The sequence below is a fragment of the Dendrobates tinctorius genome, unplaced genomic scaffold (assembly GCF_039654945.1).
Source record: "Dendrobates tinctorius isolate UK_male_01 unplaced genomic scaffold, ASM3965494v1 ptg000111l, whole genome shotgun sequence".
NCBI lineage: Eukaryota > Metazoa > Chordata > Amphibia > Anura > Dendrobatidae > Dendrobates > Dendrobates tinctorius.
In genome coordinates, this window is record NW_027361779.1 from 24984309 (window position 1) to 25008201 (window position 23893).

Consider the following 23893-nt stretch of genomic DNA (forward strand, 5'->3'; position numbering starts at 1 on the left):
GCATCGTGAGTCATTACAATGTTTTGGATCTATGCCAGGTATTGGGGAATAATGCTATGATACCTGGGAAAGATCAAGAGTGTTGTATGTGACAAATGCTGCTCACATGGTCATCTTCCTCACTGCTTCACACTCCAGCTCTCCCAGCATGGTCATGTCACTGCAGTGTTGGGAAAAGAGAGCTGCAGATTTGGAGCAGTGATCAAGATGATTGTGCAAGCAGCGCTGATCACTTACAATACTCTGATCTATCCCAGATATCGGCGCTTTATTCTCTGATACAAGAGAGAGATTCAGTGTGTTGTGTGTGATGACATTACAGCGCAGCTCTCCCCTTTTTCTGGTGCTGTATTATCAGTAGGCAACAGGAGTGAGAAAATCTCAGTGTGATGGGGTTAATCACAGCAGTCACACTGAAAAAGCCTGTTCTTTGTGGAAGTTTGCTTTTTTTTTACCTTTTGTATACTGCTGCGTTCTTATGATTGGGCAATGTCTTACAGGAGAAAGAGTAAATGCCCCCAGAGAAGAATCTCTGCTACAGTGCCTCTGCAACAAACTTAAAAAAGAGAAAAAAATAAATTTCATTAATCTCTTCAGCCATTTTATCATAAGGTAGTCAGTTTAACATGCACAAAGTGGTGCAGGGCCTACTCTGGACATTTTGAGATCTTCACCAAGGAACCCAATGCAACATCATCTGATTTCATTTTTAGTCAAATGGCAGATACAGTTTGGGGTAGCCTTCTCAAGTAGCGTCTATATTTATTTATTTTATATAGCACTAACATTCCGCAGCACTTTAGGCTGTGTGCCCACGATGCGATTTTTAAGCGTTTTTGCCGCGATTTTCGACGCAAAAACATTTAAAAATCTTGTACATGACGCACCCCATGCATTCTTATGGCATTCCGCACATGCTGTGCTAATGCTGCGCTTTTTTCCGCAGCGGAATCGCATCGCGGAAAAAATCGCAGCATGCTCATTCTTTTGTGCGGAATCACAAAGAATTGCTGCGATTCCGCACCCATAGGAATGCATGAGAATCGCTTACTTCCCGCATGTGGCTATGCCCACCATGCGGGAAGTTAAGCGTCTCATGTGCCCATCCCGGGCCTCAGCGTTCCCAGTAATGCCTTGCGGCAAGGTCCTGTGATGACGTAGTCTCGTGAGATCGCTATAGCAACGCGAGACCAACGTCATCACAGGTCTCGCAAGGCATTACTGGGAACGCTGAGGCCCGGGATGGCAGCGCGGGACGTCAGAAGGTAAATATACCCCGATTTTTTATTTTTTTTATCATTTTTAACATTTTATCTTTATCTATTGAGGCCGCATAGGCGGCCTCAATAGTAAAAAACTGGTCACACTTGTCAAACACTATGTTTGACGAGTGTGACCAACCTGTCAATCACTTTCCAAGCGATGCTTCATATCGCTTGGAATGTGATTGAATATCGCACGCGAAAATCGCGGCAAAATCGCGCGGGGGGGAAAAAAACGCATGATTTCTAGGAAGGAGTCCGGTTTTCAGTATCCGGATTTAAACGCTACGTGGGCACATAGCCTTACAGTTTGCACACATTATCATCACTGTCCCCGATGAGGCTCACAATCTAAATTCCCTATCAGTATGTCTTTGGAATGTGGGAGGAAACCAGAGTACCTGGAGGAAACCCACGCAAACACGGGGAGAAAATACAAACTCCTTGCATTTTATATTTGGAGATTTAATTTTTGTTCTCCCTAACATTTCATGTTACAGTAATTTGATAAGCTGTATGCAGGAAATCAGCTCTCGACTGGATTCGTCTAACGAGTACAAGATCGCATTCCCACCCCAGGATGGGGTACAGCAGTGGCTGGATAAAGTACAGAACCTTGCGATGCAATGCAGCGTCGTACTGGAGCAGTTATCCTGGTTACTGGAATGCTGCCCTGCAGACAATGGGGAAGGTCAGAAGACGACTTGTGACGAAGCCAAGCCCTGGACAGCAGCACTGAACTTTCCTTCCCCAGCCGCTGCAGACTGGCTGCCAAAACTTTGCACTGTCCGTAGGTCTGACAATGATTGGCAGGAGCTGAATGCGACACTAACAAAGATGTTAACAGAAATGAAGTCCATAAAAACAGCTGTGGACACAATTCGACTGCAGTCAGGCGAGACTCTGTTTTACTCTTGGTAAGTATCAATTAAGATTTGCTTTAGAAATGGCTAAAACATCATAGGGATTTTTCTTAGTTAATTAGTAATATTACTGAAATTTCTGCGTATACTGTACAAATCCCGATATATGATAGAAAGTTTAAAGTCGTCATCTCAGTCGTTTTATCTTCCAGTTTTGCTCTATTTGATTTATTTCTTGTAATGAATCTTTCCATTTGGATATTTTGTATCAAGTATACAATAGAAGGAAATGATTATCAAATGCGTAGTCCATGATTCCGCTCTCATCTCTCACCTCTTTACAGCTTTTTTTTGTCCAAAGACAGAACTCCCATTTTTTAGCTTTTATAGTACAGGCGTGTAGCTATCGCTTTCATTTAATTTCTTTTCCTCATTTTAGGGACAATTTTGAGACTTGCTCTTCTGCCCTAGAAACCATGCAGCAGATGGCTCTTGACCTAAGAGAGGTAGAGTTGCTGTTTGTCCTCCCTGATACAGAAGTAAAAGAGGCGGCACAGCATGTGATTTTTCTGAGGAGTATCCACTGCATCAGAGAAGAAATCCGTGTGGCAATTCGAGACTTCACTTTGTTGAAATCCCGTCTGCAGGCAATTGGAAGAGCAAAGAGTAAGAACTACCGAAACTATATTAGATGAACCTGACTCATGTCAATACTTAATGTCCAGGGCAGGGACGGGACAGTCAACGATCTGCAAAAGTTAAAATGGCATGAAGCATTTGTAGTTTTAGTACTGCATTGTCAGACCTGCCATTTTACATACAGTATGTATTTTAAAAAATGGACCAGTTAACCATAAACGCTCTTGTCTTTTCTTACACATTAGGCATATTGAAAATGTACTTTTTTTTTAGAAATATACATTTTACTAGCTCTAGTTCATAGCACAGTTTATGCTAAACTATATTTCTTTCTCGCTTCATTGGGGGACACAGCTTACCATGGGTGTATGCTGCTGTCGATAGGAGACTGACACTATGCAAATAAGAAAAAGTTAGCTCCTCCCCAGCAGTATGCACCTACCGACAGGCACAAGGTAACTCAGCTCCGTTTTTGCTTAGTGCCTTAGGAGGCGGACTTGGATCTAACACCAGATCCGCAGCGTTTTTTCTTTCACAGGTCTCTGTGTGAATGTATTAATCCTTTTCCCTATATTTGTCAGATACAGCTCGTCGAGTAACGGTGCAGATTTCTCACCCTGTTTTCTCACATTTATGCGGCCAAGAGAGCAGTGTGATATCACCCACATAGCCCACTCTCGGACCCACAGGCAGGACTTTGTCCCCTGTCACCCTTATGGGTGTTTCAGAGTGACTATTGGCGGCAAGTCCTTGCTTTATCCCCGTCTCACCCCTCTCCTTGGAGAGGGCTGAGAGGAAGACGATGGTCACTGGTGGTAGCCTCCCCCTTTTTAGTAAGGGGTTGATGCCATCTTCTGCACCGTCCGGAGGCTGTGCGGGAAGGAGGATCTTCATATCGGGACTCTCTCTCTTCCCCGAGGGCTCTTGACACGATCCTCAGATATGAAGAGGAGCTGGACTCTCACAACAGGTAGTATGCTCCTAAACCCCCACCCCAAGCGGCAGCAGCGTTCACCGATCACAATAGACCTCTGCTCCCTTCTTCATGGACCTTGTTTTCAAAATTTGAGCCCTTTTTTTCCCCTCAGTGCGCGGTATCCGCCATTTTACAGGCTTCTTCCCTCAGCTGGGCTGTGTCCGGGCCACGCGCCCCCGCACTTACTCGGCACCTTTGTCCTCGGCGCGTCATGTGTCCCTGTCACGCCCCCTTCACACTGGCCAGCCTATCACCACACCGCTTTCACTTTCCAGTGCCGGGCATGCCTCCTGGCCTTCATGTTCGTCCCGGCGCTGGCTTTGGGACTACTTCCAGGCTGTTACGCCCTCTCAAGGCGTTTCAGCCTATTAGGATGCATTTCACTTTTGCGGGCCGGCACGTCCCCTTTTATTCGCGCCCAAGCTGACTGTCCAATCACAATCTGCGCACTGTCTACTCTGTAATATCCCCGCCCACCGCTTCCCTCAGCGCGTCTCGTGGCCACAAGGAGAACAGCCTCCATCTTGGCAGCTGAGGCTCCTGCAGCGTCTTCAGTGCATCAGCGCCCACACATCTCTGCGGTCTACATCGGGGGACAAAGCTACCTGCGCTTTACTGCTGCATAATCGCCGGGTATCTGGTAGGCTCTGCCCTCTCCCTTCCCCTAGCCACTTTGCTTCTTATTAGCTCCCCTCAGCAGTATCGCCTCCTAGCATCTTGCTGCACTTTCTCACTACCTATGCCCAACGTCACAGGGGCCTCTGGTCTCAATCCTACGGTGATTCACTACGCTTGTGCCCGCTGTAAGAGAAAGTAGGCTTCCGGCCAGCCATTGCCCTTCTGCCCGTCCTGCAGTCCTTCCTCCATGTCTGCTCCTCAGGAGACCTCTAACTCCCGGGATGAGAGCACACCCTCCCCTCCGGAGTGGGCTGTTGCCATGTCTCAGTCTGTCTCAGGTCTGTCTGTTGCCATGTCTCACTCAGTCTCAGACTTGACTAAAATATCACAATCCCTGGTACAGGTCCTGGAACGTATGTCACTTCTCACTGCCGCCAACAGTGCTCGGAACACCTCACACGGTGATTTGCACGCACCTGACCACGACCTTCACAGGGACAGATCTGGAAAAAGGTTTAGGAAACGAACTCTGTCTAGCTCCTCTTCAAGTTCGCCGGGCACCTCAACAGCACCTAGAGTGCCCCTCTCTGCCCGTTCCCCCTCCTCGTAGTCGGATGTCGGGTCAGATGTAGCCTCTCTGTCAGAGTCTGACTCGGATGCAGATCAGACTTCTGGAACACAGGACATGGTAGATAGTCTTATTTCGGCTATCGTTCAAAAGCTCAAAATAAAAGAGGAAGATGCGACTGCTCAGGACGAATCCGTTTCATTCAAACGGGTGAAACATCCCTCCAGACTCTTTCCCAATCACAAGGAGTTTGAGGCCACTACCTCTAGACACTGGGAACATCCCGGCAAACGCTTCCCAGGAAGAAAAACGACTAGACATCCTTTACCCATTTAGTTCAGACTTTGTCAGCAAATGGTCTGAATCTCCTAAGTGGACCCGCCGGTCTCACACTTAGCATCCCACACAGTTCTGTCCATTACAGGCGTCTCTCAAGGATGCTATGGATAGACAGATTGAGGCTTTAACCAAATCAGCCTTTGAGGCGTCAGGCGCTTCTTTCTGCCCAAATTTTGCCTCCACATGTGTGGCGATAGCCATATCGGCCTCCACATGTGTGGCGAAAGCCATATCGACCTGGGCCAAGATACTCTGCCGAGGCACTGTGGCGGCAGCTCCCACAGAGTAGCTAGTAGATTTAGCACACCAAATTGCCCATGCGGGTAAATACCTGTTGAATGGCTCCCTGAATGTGGCTGCTTGCTCAGCAAGAGCAAACAGCAACATTATCGCCATTCGCCGCATCCTTTGGTTGAAGGCGTGGAACACAGACCCAGCATCCAAAAAATCTCTCACTGGCCTACCGTTCCAGGGCTCTGGGCTCTTTGGGGCCAAGCTGGACCAGATCATTTCGAATGCCACCGGAGGCAAAAGCACTTCTCTACACCAATCCAGGCCAAGATGCCCCTTCAACAGAAAGGGCCCCCAGCCCTTTCGGCCTTTTCGACCCTTCTCTTCCTCAGGTGGCTCCTCCCAGCAGGACCGTCCTTCTGCACAAGGGGAAAGAAGGAAACCTTCTTTCAAACCTACCCCTCACTGGAGGTCTAAGAGCCGCCCCTCTAAGCCCTCCAGTTCTCGCGGCCACAGATTTTCCTCTAAATGACGGGTCACCCCCACCTGGCAATCTTTCCAGGGTGGGAGGAAGGCTTCTTCTTTTCAAGGAGACTTGGTTGGCGGCGGTCGACGCCTAGGTCAGGGAGATCGTCACATCCGGCTACAAGATAGAATTTTCTTCGCCCCCCAGGAAGATGTTTCTTCCTCGCTCGTCCACCAAGACAACCCTCTCATGCCCCAGGGCTTCTCCAGGCCGTCTCTTCCCTCTTAAGCTCAGGAGTAATCGTACCCATTCCTTGGCACAAACGTTTTTCCGGGTTCTATTCAAACCTGTTCGTAGTCCTGAAAAAAGACTGTTCCCTCCACCCGAACTTGGACCTCAAGCAGTTGAATCGCCACCTTCGGGTTCACCACTTCCGAATGAAGTCCTTGCGCTCAGTGATCGCCTCCATGGAGCCGGGGGAATATCTTTGCTCTGTAGACATTCAGGATGCTTATCTGCACGTTCCTGTTTGTGTGCAGCACCAGAGGCTCCTTTGGTTTGCCATACAGGAGCACCATTACCAGTTCACGGCTCTCCCATTTGGTCTGGCATCCGCTCCCAGGGTCTTCATGAAGATCATGGTGGCGGTCATGGCCATCCTTCGTTCCAAGGGGATTCTTATAATCCCTTATCTCGACGATCTCCTGGTCAAGGGCCCGTCTTGCCGAGATTGCTATCACAGCTTCCAGATCACTCTGGACACGCTGCGCCGTCTCGGCTGGATAATCAACAAAGAAAAGTCGACCCTGATCCCAACTCAGCGTCTCGTGTTCCTGGGCATGGAATTCGACACCACCCAAGCTCGAGTCTTCCTTCCGAAAGAGAAGTTCTCATCCCTCCAGCAGGGGATCAAAGCCCTAAAGCGCCCAGCCTCTCAACCCCTTCGGTTCTGTATGAGAGACCTGGGAAAGATGGTTGCCTCCATGGAAGCAGTACCTTATGCCCAGTTTCACACCCGCCCTCTCCAGCTGACCCTCCTGTCCACCTGGGACAAGACGACGGTCTCCCTGGACCGACCTGTGCTTCTGCCTCTCATGGTGAGACAATCCCTGACCTGGTGGACACTATCCGCCTCGGTCCTGAGCTTGAGGTCCTTCCTTCCCCTTCGGTGGCAAGTCATCACCACCAATGCCAGTCTTATGGGTTGGGGAGCGGTCTTCCTCCATCTCACAGCGCAGGGCCGCTGGGATGCTCAGGAGACTCTCCTCCCAATCAATCTCTTGGAGATCAGGGCAATCCTTCTTGCCCTCATCCACTGGCAGGCCATCCTTGCAGGCAAGCCGGTCCGCATCTAGTCGGACAATGCCACGACCATGGCTTACATAAACCACCAAGGCGGAACTCGCAGCAAGCAGATCATGCTGGAGGTAGCAAAGATTCTACGCTGGGGGAAAACCATGTTCCCGCCATATCAGCCGTCCACATTCAGGGGTGGACAACTGGGAATCAGATTTCCTGAGCCGTCAAGGGCTCGTGTCAGGCGAGTGTTCTCTCAACCCCGCCATCTTCTTCCAAATTTGTCAGAGGTGGGGCTTTCTGGATGTCGACCTCATGGCGTCTCGAACAAACCACAAGGATCCCCAGTACGTAGCAAGAGACTCAGGTTCCGATGGCCGTCGGTTGCGATGCACTTGTGATCCTGTGGTCCCATTTTCGCATGCCTTATCTGTTTACGCCTCTTCCCTTGATCCCAAGAGTCATGAAAAAGATAAAGACAGAAGGGGTCCCCGTTCTGTTAGTAGCTCCAGATTGGCCACGGAGGGCCTGGTATGCGGAGCTAGTGAACATGCTCTCGGATGTTCCCTGGAGGCTTCCGGACCTTCTATCACAAGGGCCCCTCGTCCACCTGAATTCTCGGTCTCTGAATTTAATGGCATGGCCATTGAGGTCACGGTCCTGAGGGACGCAGGTTTTTCCTACAAGATCATTCAGACCGTGATTAAGGCAAGAAAACCGGCATCATCGCACATCTATCACAGATGTTAGAAAGCTTTCTTTCGGTGGTGTCAGGACAACAGTTTGTTTCCTATGACTTTTTCTCTTCCCTCCGTCCTTGGATTTCTACAAACAGGTCTCGATTCCGGCCTTTCCCTCAGTACCTTAAAGAGTCAGGTGTCCGCTCTGGCTATCCTCTTCCAAAGGGATCGGGCTTCCCTTCCCCAGGTGAAGACCTTTCTTCAGGGCGTCGTTCACATAGCGCCTCCTTACCAGTCTCCGGGCGATCCATGGGATCTAAATCTTGTTTTGAGCGCCCTCCAGCGTGCGTCCTTTGAGCCAATTCAGGATATTTCTTTTTCCCTCCTCTCGTGGAAGGTGGCCTTCCTGGTCTCCATCACTTCTATTAGGAGGGTCTCTGAGTTGTCAGCATTGTCCTGCCATACTCCTTTCCTGGTTTTGCACCAGGATAAGGTGGTCCTCAGACCGGTTCCTTCCTTCTTGCCAAAGGTAGTTTCTGCCTTTCACGTCAACGAGGACATCGTCCTCCGTTCTTTGTGACCCTTTCCAGCTCATCCCTTGGAGAGATCCCTCCACAAGTTGGACTTGGTCAGGGCTATTCGAGTCTACCTTGCTAGGACTGCTTCCTTCCGTCAGTCCGATTCCGTGTTTGTCGTTTCTGAAGGTTGTCGGAATGGGCTTCCAACCTCCAAATCCACCATTGCTCGTTGGATTTGTTCAACAATTCTGGAGGCTTACCACGTTCGGGACAAACAGCCTCCTCTGGGGGTGAGGGCTCACTCTACCCGGGCTGTGGGAGCTCTCTGGGCCGTTCGTCACCAAGCTTCGGACTTGCAGGTTTTCAATGCCGCAACCTGGTCGTCCCTCCACACTTTCATGAGGTTTTACAAGGTAGATACTCATGCCTCTGTTGATGCAGGCTTGGGTAGGAAGATACTGCAGGCAGCGGTCTCCCACCGGCCGACCTAAGTACCCTTCTCTCAACATTTCTATCCCACCCTGGGGACTGCTTTTGGATGTCCCATGGTAACCTGTGTCCCCCAATGAAGCGAGAAAGAAAGCGGGATTTTACCGTAAAATCTTTCTTGGAGCCTTCAGTGGGGGACACCGGACCCTCCCTTAATGTTGTACCGTGTTGGCCAATGTGCTGTTGTTTGGTTGGTACATAGGTTGAGTTGTTTATATTTGCTCCTACTACTGCTTTAGCACCAACTGAGTTGTGCCTGTCGGTAGGTGTATACTGCTGGGGAGGAGTTAACTTTTTCTTTTTTGCATCGAGTCAGCCTCCTAGCGACAGCAGCATACACCCATGGTAACCTGTGTCCCCCAATGAAGGCTCCAAGAAAGAGATTTTATGTTAAGTACCAAAAATCCCTCTTTTGTGACCTAGATACAATTCACCTCTTTATAAATTGTTAATTTCACACATCCGTTTTTTGTGTCCGCCAAAAGGATCAGTTTCGTTTTTTTGCCGCAAACGGATGCTACCGGATCCATTTTTTTGACGGATCCGCGGTAGCCACTAATGCAAGTCTACGGGGGGAAAAAACGGATCTGCCAAAAACATGGCGGATCCGTTTTTTAACGGAAAACGGCGGATTTGGACGGATTTAAAAAAACGGAAGTGTGATCCAGGCCTAAAGAAATCGTTCAGCTGGTTTTTGCTCTGTGATCTGAGAGCGTCATGATGTAGGGGCTTTGAACCAGAACCCAATGAGATGTCATTTTGGGCTGTGTGCTGTAGGTTCAATAAAATCAGTGTTTTATCAGCAGAATATCACTACAGGACTAGGCTTCTTGTGCCTCCTGGTCCAGTCACTCCCCTACCACAGATTAGCATCTTTCTATCACTGTACATTGTACACAAAAGCTGCTAATCAGCGAAGTGGATGGGCTTATACAGGGCTGAACATTTGGGATCTGCATCAGAGAAAACTGATTCTTTCTCATTTGTCTCATTGGGGGACACAGATACTGTGGGTGTATGCTTCTGCCGCTAGGAGGCTGACACTAAGTGAAAAAAAGAGGTTAGCTCCTCCTCCGCCATATACACCCTCGCCCCTATTGCGGGCGGAACTCCGTTTTTTGCTTAGTGTCCATGGAGGCACACACGTCTGGTTTTGCTCCAGACTTTTTCTTTTTTTTTTCCCCATGAAGATGACAGGGGCCACGGACCCTATTGAAAGGGTCCGATCTCCCCAAACCATCAATGGGCGAGCACGTGTTGAGTATCATCTCCACGTATCCTCTCCCGCACCGTGGGACATATCGGGGCCGTTTTCCCCAGACCTTTTTTTATTTTATTTTTACCATCTATGAAGATGAGACAGGGGCAACGGATCCTATTGAAAGGGTCAGATTTCCCCAAACCAACAACGAGTGAGCACGTGCGAGTGTCCCTCCATGTATCCTCTCCCGCGACGTGGGACACAATGCCGGACTAAGCCCTGACCACCCCTAGGTATTGAAACCATGGGCAGTACAGAGGCACAAGACTAGTCCGTGCGGCCCCCACTGCTCCACAAATGCTCAGACTGCGGTGCTGCAAGGTGGCGGACGGTCCCTCTCCCCACCCCCTAAAGGGGTTAGATGGAGCTAGGGTGCCTGCACCATCCTATTTTATCAAGACCCCCTCACATAACTGCGCCCAGGCTGAAGAGGATCATCGGTGAGGAGAGGGTCTGCGAGGGCTCCTGCGAAGATCTCAGGGCTGGAGCCACGGGCCATGCATGGCTGAGAGTGGCTGGACCCGTCAGGCGGCGCCACGCAGTTAGTGGCGCTATGATCTTTTTTGTGTACTGCGCCCCCCCGGTCGGGTAGGGGAAAAAATTGAGGCCGCGGCTGCAGCCGGAACTAGGCCGCAGCCGGAAGTCCCGAACCTGGAGCCGCGCGTCACTTCCGGCGGCCCGCCCCGCACTGGGCGGCGGCGAAGAAATTTAGGCTTCAGAGCGCGGCTAGGCCACAGAACAGAAACGCTGCCCTAGAGCGGTTTTACATGCTGGATCACTCCCAGCTGGTGGCGCGCGATTTGAAGGAAGCAGTCAGGACGGGGGGCGCAGGACTGGGGTAAGTGCTGCCCGAGAGGCCACCCTACAGGGAAAGCGAGGTGCTACCTCCTCCCCACATCCCCAGCAGCGGACAGATACAGCATGTCCGAAAAGGCAAAGACGCACACGTTCTTTTACGCTGCATGCATCTCTTGTTGGGCTGTATTTCCGCGGGCGCAGAGCAAGCGATTATGCGAAGCCTGCGAATCCGAACGCGCCCAGGAGCCCTCCCCTGCGACCGTGACCAATGTGTCAAATCCCCCGGAGTGGGCCCGATCACTGTCACAGTCCATGGCGTCTCTTACGAGAGCAATAGAGTCCCTTCAAGCCACAGATAGGGGCAGGGACAATGGCTCACTGGCCTTAGAGGGAACCTCCACCTCACAAAAACCTGCGGCCTGCAGGGGCCGCTCTCACTCCAGGCAGACCCAGAGGAAACTAATCCACACGGTGTGGCCCAGTCCATCCGGTGCCTTGGCATCCGTAAGCTCTGCTTCTCGCTCCCCGTCACCAGTGGTTGATAGCGAGCAGACCTCAGATTTTGACTCAGACGAGCCCCTTGACCTGGACACTCCAGGGTCACGTGAAACAGTGGACAGCCTCATAGAAGCCTTTAATCAGACCCTGGGGATTGAGGATGATCCCGCAGCGGCTACGGGGCATAAAGTGGCATTTAAGCGAGTGAAGCGCCCGCACAGTTTTTTCCTCTCACCCAGAGTTTGAGGACACAGTGCAACAGCACAGAGAATGCCCAGACAGGCGTTTCTCAGGTCAAAAGGCACTCGAAGCAAGGTATCCGTTTGCTCCGGACCTTCGTAAAAGATGGATGGAATCCCCGATGGTGGATCCACCGGTTTCGCGCCTAGCTACTAAGACCCTGCTATCCGTCCCTAGTGGTTCCTCGATTAAGGATCCCACGGATCGCCTTATAGAGAGCTTAGCTCGCTCAGTATATGAGGCGTCAGGGTCAGCACTCGCTCCCTCGTTCGCAGCAACTTGGGTAGCCAAGGCTATGATATCATGGGCAGAAACATTAAACAAGGTCGCGCAGGAGCTACCTGCAGAGGTTTTGGATGTCGCACGTCAGATGGCGATGGCCGGAGACTATGTAATCAATGCGTCTTTGGATGCGGCCAATTGCTCGGCATTTGCTGTTGCTAATGCAATTTCGATCAGAAGGGCCCTATGGTTAAGGACATGGTGAGCCGATTCTTCTTCTAAGAAGTCCTTGACTTCCCTGTCTTATCAGTGCGGCCGCCTATTTGGGGAGAAGTTGGATTAACTTATCTCCGACTCCACAGGAGGGAAGAGTGGGTTTCTACCTCAATAAAGGGTCAAACCGCTTTTTCGTCACCCGTTTCAGGCACGTTTTCAGGTCTTTCGCAACACCGGGTGGACTACAGCGGCCAATTCCGCCGCCTCAACCAGGATAGGGAGCGGCAGGTCTCATATAGAGCCAACCCATTGGGGAGACTGCGTACTCAGCAGCCCCGATCGAGGGGATCCAGATCCCAAAGATCGTCGGCCAAATGACTCGAGGCCTTTACCAGACGACACCGGCAAGGTGGGCGGCCGCCTACTCTGGTTTGTCCACGTCTGGGCCAATGTCGCTCACGACACATGGGTAAAGGAATTGGTGGCCTCAGGTTACAAAACAGAATTTGTCAGATACCCACCAAGACGGTTTTTTTCTTTCCCGGCTTCCCAGAGTGGATGCCCAGGCAAGGGCTCTATTGGGAGCCGTCAAATCACTCCAGCACAACGGAGTCATTGTTCCAGTTCCGGAACACGAAAAAAATCAGGGATTCTATTCCAGCCTTTTTGCGTTCCCCAAAAAGGACGGGTCGGTCAGGCCTGTTTTGGACCTGAAGCTTCTAAACGAATTCATCAGGATCAGACATTTCCGGATGGAGTCTCTCCTGTCAGTCATATCTGCCATGGAGCAGGGAGAATGCTTGGCCTCAATAGATATCCAGGATGCATATCGGCATATTCCCATTTTTCCTACTCATCAGAGGTTTCTACGCTTCGCCATCAGTGATCTACATTTTCAGTTCGTAGCACTACCCTTTGGGCTAGCCACGGCTCCCAGAGTGTTCACAAAGGTTATAGCAGTTGTCATGGCCATACTGCATTCTCGAGGCATAGTCGTCTTGCCTTATCTGGACGACCTCTTGGTCAAAGGTCCTTCAATGAAAGCATGCGAGGAAAATGTCAACACCACGCTAGATACTCTTGCCCGCTTAGGGTGGTTGGTCAATGTGAAGAAGTCATCCCTTGTGCCAGCTCAAAAGATCTCCTTTCTAGGAATGATTCTCGACACTCGCCGAGGGTTGATAATTCTCCCTCAGGAAAAGGTGCTAGCGCTCCGGCAGGGAGTCCGGACACTTCGGCAACCAGTCCCTCATACCATCCGATCCGGGGTGAGGAGTCCAGGGAAAATGGTGGCAGCAATGGAAGCGGTACCGTTTGCCCAGTTCCATCTTCGCCCCCTGCAGCACGCCCTTTTGTCAGCTTGGGACAAGAATCCCTTCACGCTCGATTGGCAGTGCCGAATGTCTGTTTAAGTCAGGCAGTTGCTCGGATGGTGGTTAACCAGTTCCTCTCTGACCCAGGGGAAACCTTTCCCCCAGACCATTGGTTGGTGATGACAACCGACGCCAGTCTCCTCTGCTGGGGAGCGGTGTTTCGCTACCACACGACCCAGGGACGGTGGTCGCCACAGGAGGCACGCCTCCCGATCAACTTACTGGAGATACGAGCAATTCGGCTGGCTCTGCAAAAGTTTCATCACTTTCTAGCAGTCCGCCCTGTCCGGATTCAGTTGGACAACGCCACGGCGATGGCTTACATAAATCACCAAGGGGTCACCCGCAGCAGAGCAACCATGCGCGAGTTGGGGCACGTGCTGCAGTGGGCCGAAGCAAACCACTCAGTGAATTCGGCTGTCCACATCCCGGGCGTGGAAAATTGGGAGGCAGACTTTCTCAGCCGGCAGGGTCTTGCGTCTGAAGAGTGGTCTCTACATCCCCAAGTCTTCCAGCAGTTTTGTCAGCTGTGGGGAACTCCAGATGTGGATCTGATGGCGTCCAGAGTGAACGCTAAGGTGCCCACATATGTCGCTCGGGCCAGGGACCCTCAGGCAATCGCTGTGGATGCGTTGGTTCTGCCATGGAACCAGTTTCGCCTCCCATATCTATTTCCCCCGCTGCCACTACCTCCGAGGGTCGTCAAGAAGATCAAGACGATTCTGCTGGCCCCAGACTGACCCCGTCGAGCGTGGTGCACAGATCTAATGCAGCTGCTCGCCGACTTTCCTTTGCGCCTGCCAGAGTGCCCAGATCTACTTTCTCAAGGGCCGATTTGCCACCCGAACTCAGGGGCCCTGTGTTTTACGGAATGGCCATTGAATCTTGGATTCTAACCCAGGCAGGGTTCGGGAGCAAGGTGGTCGCTACAATGATTAGCGCCTGGAAGCCTGCTTCAGCACGAATTTACCACCACACCTGGAAGGTGTTCTTTGCTTGGTGTCGAGGCCGCGGTGTTTCTCCGCTGAGATTCTCGATCCCCAACATCTTGACTTTTCTCCAGTCGGGCCTATACTCGTGCTTAGCCCCAAGTTTCCTCAGGAGACAAATATCGGCCTTATCCGTCTGTTCCAGCGCAGTATTGCTACTAATCTGCAGGTGAAGACTTTCATCCAGGGAGTCTCCCACTTGGTACCTCCCTATAAGGTGCCTATGGACGCTTGGGACCTTAACCTGGTCCTAAGTGTTCTGCAGTAAGCTCCAATCGAACCGCTTCAGGATATCTCCTTGAGGTACCTTTACTGGAAAGTGGTGTTCCTAGTGGCCATCACTTCTATCAGGCGGGTTTCAGAACTGGCAGCCCTGTCCTGCCAAGCCCCGTTCCTCACTTTCCATAAGGATAAGGTGGTCCTCAGACTAGCCCCTCCTTTTCTGCCGGAAGTCGTGTCCTCTTTTCACATTAATGAAGATGTTGTTTTGCCTTCAGTTTGTCCAGCATCGGTGCGCCGTGTGGAAAAGGCTCTTCACACGTTAGACCTGGTAAGAGCCCTCCAGAGCGTGTCGCGGACGGCACGCTTTCGTCAGACGGACACGCTGTTCGTGCTCCCCGAAGGGCGCCGGAAGGGACTCGCTGCCTCGAAATCGACCGTAGCCAGATGGATTCGTTTGACTATTCAGGAGTCCTACCGCATTAGAGGCACGCCAATTCCAGCAGGGATCGGAGCGCACTCTACCCGGGCAGTGGACTCCTTTTGGGCGCTTCGGCACCAGGCTGCGACGGAACAGGTTTGCAAGGCAGCAACCTGGTCCAGCCTGCACACATTTGCCAAACATTATAATATCCATGCTCAGGCCTCGGCGGATGCGAGCCTGGTTAGAAGGATTCTCCAAGCAGCGTGGCGCTCCTTTAAACAAGAGGTGAATGTAGCTTGGATCAGTGAGTCAATATCCCACCCATGGACTGCTTTAGGACGGCCCACAGTATCTGTGTCCCCCAATGAGGCGAAGGAGAAACATGGATTTTTGTGATAACTCACCGTAAAATCCTTTTCTCCGAGACGCTCATTGGAGGACACAGCACCCACCCTATTAGCCAGTTGGCTGTTTTTGTTTATTTAATACGCATTTATTTATGTGATATAAGGGTGGTCCTTTTCTGGACGTGTTGTACCTGTATTAAGGCTCATTTTGTTGTCCTACTACTGCTTTGGCACCAAACTGAGTTCCGCCCGCAATAGGGGCGAGGGTGTATACGGCGGAGGAGGAGCTAACCTCTTTACTCTGTCGCCTTATTGGGGGACACAGAACCGTGGGTGTTATGCTGCTGTCCACTAGGAGGCGACACTATGCATAATCTGAAAAAGATTAACTTTGGCTCCTCCTCTGCAGTATACACCCCTGGACGGCGTCAGCCTTCTCCAGTTTTTGCTTATTGTCGCAAGGAGGCACACCTAAGATTTTTTTCTCGCTTCCGTTTTTTTCCTTAATTTTTTTCAACGGATTACAGATGAAGAAAAGCGGGTCTCCAGTGAGACCCCCGGCATGGCTTCCTCCTCGGTCCCCTATTAAGGGGTACCCGGTTGAGGTCGAGATGGCTCTTCCCCATGTCGCTCCTTCCCCAGTCCCTCGGGTACTGGTTCGAAGTCGAGAACCCCCCCTCCTTCCCCAGTTTCCTTGGGCTCTGGGTTGAGGTCGAGGGTAGGACGAAGCCCCCTGACGGTGACAGCAGCACCCTCCCTAATCCCCCTCTGGGGGCATTAGGTCGAGACACCGCAGGTAGGGCCTGTACCAGGCACCATTCGGCCACTTACATGTCCATGGACCCCAGCCCAGCTGCGGGCTCCTGTTTGGACCGGGGGAGGTGCAGGCAGGCATGGCACTTGTCAGAGACAGGGCTCCCGGCACCCCTGTCTCTGCGGCAGCACCAGCTGCATAGCGCCTCAAAGGGACCCCCCACAGGGCCCAGGTGGCGCTCATGTCCCCACCGCTAGCCTACCGTTCAATCCGGGGGGGGTCTGGTTGGAATCCGACCCTCCCCCGGACAACCGCGCCGTCCTGGAGCCCTTCTGGGCATGAGCTATCAAATTTAGGCCGCGGCTTCGGCCTAGCCGAAGTCGCCGCCTTATTCCCGCCCCCCGGCCCGCCCCCGGATGACGAAAAATGACACTACAGTGTCATAGAAGGGGCGGATCGAGACAGGAAGGGCACGCTTTTACATAGCTCCGCGCGCCCTTTTCAGCTCTCCGCCCCCTTCCCCCTCCACCTCAGAATCCGGTGGCCATCTTGCTGCACCTGAAGAAACTGAAGGCAGCACAGCAGTCTCTGGGGGGCACAAGAGGATTTACCAGCGCTGGACCTAGGGGGAGCACCGGTGGGGTAAGATCACAGCTGGGTTCTTTGTACTCAGCTGTGAGTTCCTGTAACCTATAACGCTCCCCTACTCCTCCTTTCCTCTGCGTAGATACACCTGTAGGGCCTCTGCGAATAGTTACTATGTCGGGCTCAAAAAAGGACCAGGCAAGACTGCTTTTGCGCAGTCTGCACAGCCTGCAAGGCCACTCTCCCCAGCGGCAGCACGTACCCGCACTGCTGGGACTGTACCCAAAGAACAGCAACGCTTCTGCGGCCGCTACTGCGCCAGAATGGGCGACTCAGATGTCGCAGTCTATAACAAAGTCTATAGATAACCTGACCTCCTCACTACTGCAGGCTCTGCAGGGTCATGTCTCGACTATGAACGTTACCCAGCAAAGGGACGTCCGGTATCAGGAACAGGCCGCTTACGACAGTTCGAGACGTAAGCGGACCCACAGGTCACGTTCATCTGCGTCCTCACATAGCACTAGGTCGTCCCCCTCCAGGGAGAGACAGTGGCTACAGGTCACCGAGACCGTCCCCTGATACAGAGAGACAATGTGGATCTCCACAACGATCCCAGACCACACAAGACTCAGAGGGCATTTGTGACTCCAACTCAGATAACGAAACAAGGAACGCTCTGCTCCCTTGTCCCCCTAACAATGCTGCGCTAGTTGAGGATATAATCTCTTCCATCCTTCGGGTGCTAGACTTTTCTGATCCAACCCCTGAAGTACCAGAACACAAGATTTCCTTTGAAAGTGTTCAGAAACCATCTGAGGTCTTTCTTGATCACCCGGAATTTCAAAAAAAAAAAAAAAAAAAATACTTTCTAAGCATTTTTCGCAGCCTGAGAAAACGCCAATCGCAAATACTTGAAAGCAAAGTACCCCTTCCCACAGAAGGACACTAAGGATTGGACAGATCCGCCTAAAGTGGATCCTCCAGTCTCTAGGCTGACAGCACAAACGCTTCTCTCGCTGCCTGACAGCTCAACCCTCAAGGACGCAGCAGACAGACAGGTAGAACGCATGGCTCGTTCAATCTTCGAGGTGGCAGGTGCCTCTTTAGCTCCTGCATTTGCTTCAGTTTGGGCAGCCAAGGCCATTATGGCCTGGGCTGATCTATTACAACAGGGCCTCCAAGCTTCAAATCCTCAGCTGGCGGACCAGGCGGTGCAAATTGCAGTAGTGACAGATTACATGGTCCATGCAGCGTTAGATTCTGCAAGAGGGGTAGCGGAAATAGCATCAAATGCCATCACAATCCGGCATATTCTCTGGCTAAGACAATGGAAGGCGGATGCGGCCTTAAAAAAGTCCCTAACAAATCTCCCGTACTTCAGGGGCCGTCCTTTCGGTGGAAAGCTGGATACAATGATATCCAATGCTACCGGGGGTAAAAGTACTTCCCTCCCTCAGCTGAAACCAAAACGCACGTTTAAAAGACGTAATCAATCTCGTTTCCGTTCCTTTCGGAATTCTTCAGGCTAGTCATAACAGTTCCCCTCTCAGGGACAACACACGGGCGGCACAGAGGCCGGACAGAAACTGGCAGTCAAAGGAAAGCCAGGCAAAATCCAAGGGAGGGAAAGCTCAGACTTTTCATTCATCATTACTCATCCCCTCCGGAAAACACCCCACTTGTAGGCGGACGACTGCTACTCTTTCAGCAGGTCTGGCTGCCTATTACAGAAGACAGGTGGGTCAAGGAAATAGTGTCTTCAGGATACAAAATCGAGTTTACTACCAGCCCACCTCACAGGTTTTTTCTCTGTTCCTCCAAAACCTCCACTCAAAGCTCGAGCCTTCCATCAAGCGGTTTCATCCCTCCTGTAAGCAGGAGTCATAATACCGGTTCCAGCAGACGAGCGCTTACGAGGGTTCTACTCCAACCTGTTCGTGGTGCCCAAAAAGGGAGGCAGCGTCCGACCCATACTAGACCTCTGTTCGAGTTCGTCACCTTCGCATGGAATCCCTCCGGTCAATCGTTGCGTCCATGGAGGAAGGAGCATATCTCGCCTCCATAGACATACAGAACGCATACCTGCATATACCGATTGCTTCGCCCATCAGAGATTTCTCAAACTCGCAATCAACCATTACCAGTTTGTGGCCCTCCCGTTTGGTCTCGCCACGGCTCCCAGAACATTTACAAAGGACATGGCAGCTACCATGGACGTTCTGCACTCCAGAGGCATAGTAGTCGTTCCATACCTGGACGACCTCCTCATCAAGGCCCCCACCTTCAAGGACTGCGAGGTCAAAGTCTCAATCACGATCGACACTCTGAGTCGCCTGGGATGGTTAGTCAATTTACAGAAGTCCTCGACTACCCCAAGTCAGTCTCTGACCTTCCTGGGGATGCTATTTGACATCTCCAGGGGTCTGGTGATCCTCCCCAGGGACAAGGCACTGGCCCTCCGTTTGGGAGTTCACACTCTCCTCCGCGTTTTCCCCCGATCTCTCCGGTATGCCATGAGCGGACTGGGCAGGATGGCAGCGGCAATGGAGGCAGTACCATTTGCCCAGATTCACCTCAGACCCCATCCTCAAGTCCTGGGACAGGAATCTGTTCTCCCTCAAGAGAGTTCCGGTTATCAGCGAAAACCAGGAGGTTCCTGCACTGGTGGCTCCAGCCAACCTCGCTTGCAATGGGAAAATCCTTTTCTCTCCGGTCACTGAAAGGTTTTGACCACCGGCGCAAGCCTTACAGGTTGGAGCGCGGTACACCTACATCACAGAGCGCAAGGCAAGTGGTCACCAATGGAAGTGACCATGCCCATCAACATCTTGGAAATTCAGGCCATCTTCCTGGCATTGAAAGCCTTCCATCACTTGCTAGCAGACTCTCATATCAGAGTGCAGTCGGACAATGCCACAGCGGTGGCATACATGAACCATCAAGGCGGCACCCGCAGCATCCAGGCGATGAACGAAGTAACACGTATCCTACACTGGGCGGAGGATGCGAGGTCGGTACTCTCTGCGGTCCACATTCCGGGTGTGGACAACTGGGAAGCCGACTATCTCAGCCGTCAAGGAATGGACTCGGGGGAGTGGTCTCTCCATCCCGAAGTTTTCCATCAGATCTGCCATTGTTGGGGGACCCCGGACGTGGTTCTGATGGCATCCCATCTCAATGCCAAAGTTCCCAATTTCATGGCCAGGACGCGCGATCCGCAGTCGCTCGGAGCAGATGCCCTGGTTCAGGACTGGACCCAGTTCCAGCTTCTGTACCTTTTTCCACCCCTTCCCCTGATTTCCAGAGTCCTGAGGAAGATCAAACAAGAGGGTGTTCCCCACCATCCTATTCACTCCAGACTGGCCCAGGCGTACATGGTACGCCGACGTAGTGCAACTCACAGCAGACGCTCCCTGGCGTCTCCCCACACGTCCTGAACTTCTGTCACAAGGCCTGTTCTTCCACCAGAAATCAGGGGCTCTCAATCTGACGGCGTGGCCATTGAGACCTGGTTTTTGACCCAAGCAGGTTTTTTCATCGGACGTTGTTAAAACCATGATCAGGGCTCGAAAGCCAACTTCAGCCAAAACTTACTATCGTACCTGGAAGGCTTTCTTCACATGGTGCGAATTTCGTGGGCACATCCCACTCCCCTATTCTCTTCCAAAGGTCCTCGGTTTCCTTCAGTCAGGCCTGGACGCCGGGCTATCCCTGGGCTCGCTTAAGAGCCAGGTGTCAGCGCTTTCAGTGCTCTTTCAGAGGCATTTTGCTAACAATCCGCAAGTGAAGACTTTTCTCCAAGGGGTTTTTCGATTGGTTCCCCCCTACAAACATCCGTCGGAGACGTGGGACCTCAACCTGGTCTTGACAGCACTACAGTCACCTCCCTTTGAACCCCTAAAGGAGGTCTCACTCCGCTTTCTATCACAGGAAGTGGATTTTCCTGGTGGCAATCACCTCGCTACGCAGGGTGTCCGAACTTTCAGCTCTTTCCTGCAGACAACCCTTCCTGGTTTTTCATCAGGACAAGGTGGTTCTCCGTACAGTGTCCACCTTCCACCTCAATGAGAGAATCTCATTACCATCTCTTTGCCCGGTTCCCGTTCATAGAGTGGAGAAGGCTCTGCATACGCTAGACTTTGTCAGGGCATTGCGTATTTACGTGTCTAGGACTGCTCCCTTCCGGAAGTCTAATTCACTTTTCCTTCTTCCAGAAGGCGTTCGCAAGGGCCTACCGGCTTTCAACGCCACCCTTGCTAGGTGGATCAAGTCCACCATTCAAGAAGCTTACCGCCTTAACAATTCTGCTCTTCCGGCCGGTATCACGGCTCACTCTACGCGGGCGGTAGGGGCCTCTTGGGCCATTCAGCATCAAGCCTCGGCACATCAAGTGTGTAAGACAGCCACTTGGACTAGCCTGCACACATTTACAAAACACTACAGAGTGCATACCCAGTCCTCAGGGTATGCGAGCCTGGGTAGACGGGTCCTGCAGGCGGCAGTACCCCAAATTTAGGGAACTGTCAGTACAATATTCGTCCACTGCTTCCCACCCAGCGACTGCTTTGTGACGTCCCACGGTTCTGTGTCCCCCAATAAGGCGACAGAGTAAAGGAGATTTTTGTGTACTCACCGTAAAATCTCTTTCTCTTAGCCTTTAATTGGGGGACACAGCTCCCACCCTGTTGCCCTTGCGGGCCGTTGTTACGTTTGGGTTCTCATATTGTTTGAACTGGGTTCTCATATTGTTTGAGCTCATTTATGGTAGCCTTCTTACAGGCATGGTTATGTTTCTGGTATATTCCTCCTAATGCTTTTGCACAAAACTGGAGAAGGCTGACGCCGTCCAGGGGTGTATACTGCAGAGGAGGAGCCAAAGTTAATCTTTTTCAGATTATGCATATTGTCGCCTCCTAGTGGACAGCAGCATAACACCCACGGTTCTGTGTCCCCCAATTAAAGGCTAAGAGAAAGAGATTTTACGGTGAGTACACAAAAATCTCCTTTTTTTCACTTAGTGTCAGCCTCCTAGCGGCAGAAGCATACACCCACAGTATCTGTGTCCCCCAATGAGCGTCTCGGAGAAAAGGATTTTACCGTGCGTTATCACAAAAATCCATGTATCACAGATGCTGCACCCAGTAAACTAAGTGATACATTGCTTGAATCAGAGTCTCTGCCCCTACATCATGCTGCTGTAAGATTATGTAGCAAAAGAGTGCTGACAGACTCCCTTTAACGAGGAAACTTTTTCCTATTTGCAACACCAAGTATGACCCACCTATAAAATTATATAATCAATAAATGTATCTGCGTGTAGTAGAGAGCTATCGAAAAGCCTTCACCTGGATCCCTGGTTGACGTGTATATTCATCACCTAGGACTATAGGTTCTTAGCCTTCTGTCTTGTTATTTAACACCTATATATTCATTTGTCCCTTGTGGCCCATATACATTTAGGCTGCCCATGTCCCTTGTGGAATAGTTACGCTAAACTACCTAACAAGTTGTATAAAGCACTCAGTTGGAAAAGGGATGGTTAACGCTTTTATCATCAGTGCTCTTGTGGTGTCATTTCTTGTACTTTTCTTTAATCGTCACTTTTGTGTTTATCATAAGGGAACCAAGAGTCAGATGAAAAATACGTTAAAGATTTCTCCGATCAGGTGGAAGCTGCCATTAAGAGCATTTTATATGGCACTCAAAAGCTTGTGGAAAAAAATAAGCAAAAGGAAATGCCTAAACTTGTCAAAACCGCGGAAGAAGGTAAAAACTGCAGTCATAACTTCTGACTTCATCTGTGTAATAACTTCAGCTACTTGGGATTATCGTTTTTGCTTTATATAACTGTTTCTATTTTTTTTTTTTTTATAAAGCTGAAGACCAGAAAGAAGACAGTCTTCAGGAAGGCATCATTACAAAGTTACTGACTGAGGATGTTTGCCTTGATTTAAAGGCTTTGGATGTACAGACTATTATATCTTCTGTCTCCGGTCTTCTTGAGCGCCTTAAGAGCTACGTTGCTGACTGCATAAAGGATAAACACACGGTAGACTTATTCTTCTTCTCTTCTTATGAAATTACATGTCAGTGTACTCTGTTGAATCGTTTTTCCATAGTTAAAAAGTAATGCATCTAAGGCATAGGTGATATTGTGATGATCAGCGAGCAGGTGACGGCTGGCACCCACACCGATTCTGAGAACAGGGCTCTGAAAAGTCCCATCATAATACGCCACCACTCCCTTTTTTATGGGGTAGGCAAAAAAAAAAAAGTCGAGCATTGTGCTGAACCATCTATAGGGCATCCACAGCCTATGAATGGACGGTGGCACACATGCAGTCACCAAGTCATCCCAATGGGTCTTTTCAGAATTGCATTCTCAGGATCGGTGGGGGTTGCAGTATTAAGCTTCTGCTAATCAGCAAGTTATCACTTATACGTTCAATAGGTTGTGCTATTAATGATGGGAAGCATCTTGTAAGTGGGTGTTTCTTGCTCACGTTTTGTAACCAATTTTCTTTGCTTTTCAGTTTTTCAATCAGTGTTGTGGCCTGCTTGTCCGACTCCTACCCATGCTGTCTTCCTACTCTGACCTCCTCCTGTTTTACCTCACTGTGTCATTAACCACACACAGAGCTACAGGCAAACTGCTCTCAGTCCTGACCTATATATTTACAGAACTTGCTCAGAAGGTAAGTATTTGTGTGTGCCTGGTCAGATGAGTTACATGTGTTCCAAATTAATGAGTACTTTAAAGGGGTTGTCCGGGCTTTTCACATAATCTCAGTACATATCTGGGCTGCAGAATTATGACAATAAGTAATTTACTTTCTGTCACTAGTTTGCACGGTTTTCTAGATATTCTGAACAGAACGTCCAAGGGGGGGTGTTATGGCATTGAAATGAGAACTAGTCGTAACCTCCTACTCTACTCCAAACATGCCCTCTATAGCAACAACCCCACCCTCCATAGCTACAGGCCCTCCCCATCCACATGAAGAAGCCCTAATCACACA

General features: G+C 50.9%; 1 protein-coding gene across 2 annotated transcripts in view; it reads left to right on the top strand.

Moving 5' to 3' along the window:
- MDN1 (midasin AAA ATPase 1) overlaps window positions 1–23893 on the top strand; it is a 476296-nt gene that overhangs the window by 415148 nt on the left and 37255 nt on the right. For both annotated transcript variants that reach the window (XM_073589565.1, XM_073589566.1), the window contains exons 79-83: window positions 1763–2179; window positions 2565–2791; window positions 22494–22640; window positions 22751–22923; window positions 23408–23569. In XM_073589565.1, the coding sequence (XP_073445666.1) occupies window positions 1763–2179; window positions 2565–2791; window positions 22494–22640; window positions 22751–22923; window positions 23408–23569 (1126 nt within the window). The remainder of the gene's footprint in view (window positions 1–1762; window positions 2180–2564; window positions 2792–22493; window positions 22641–22750; window positions 22924–23407; window positions 23570–23893) is intronic.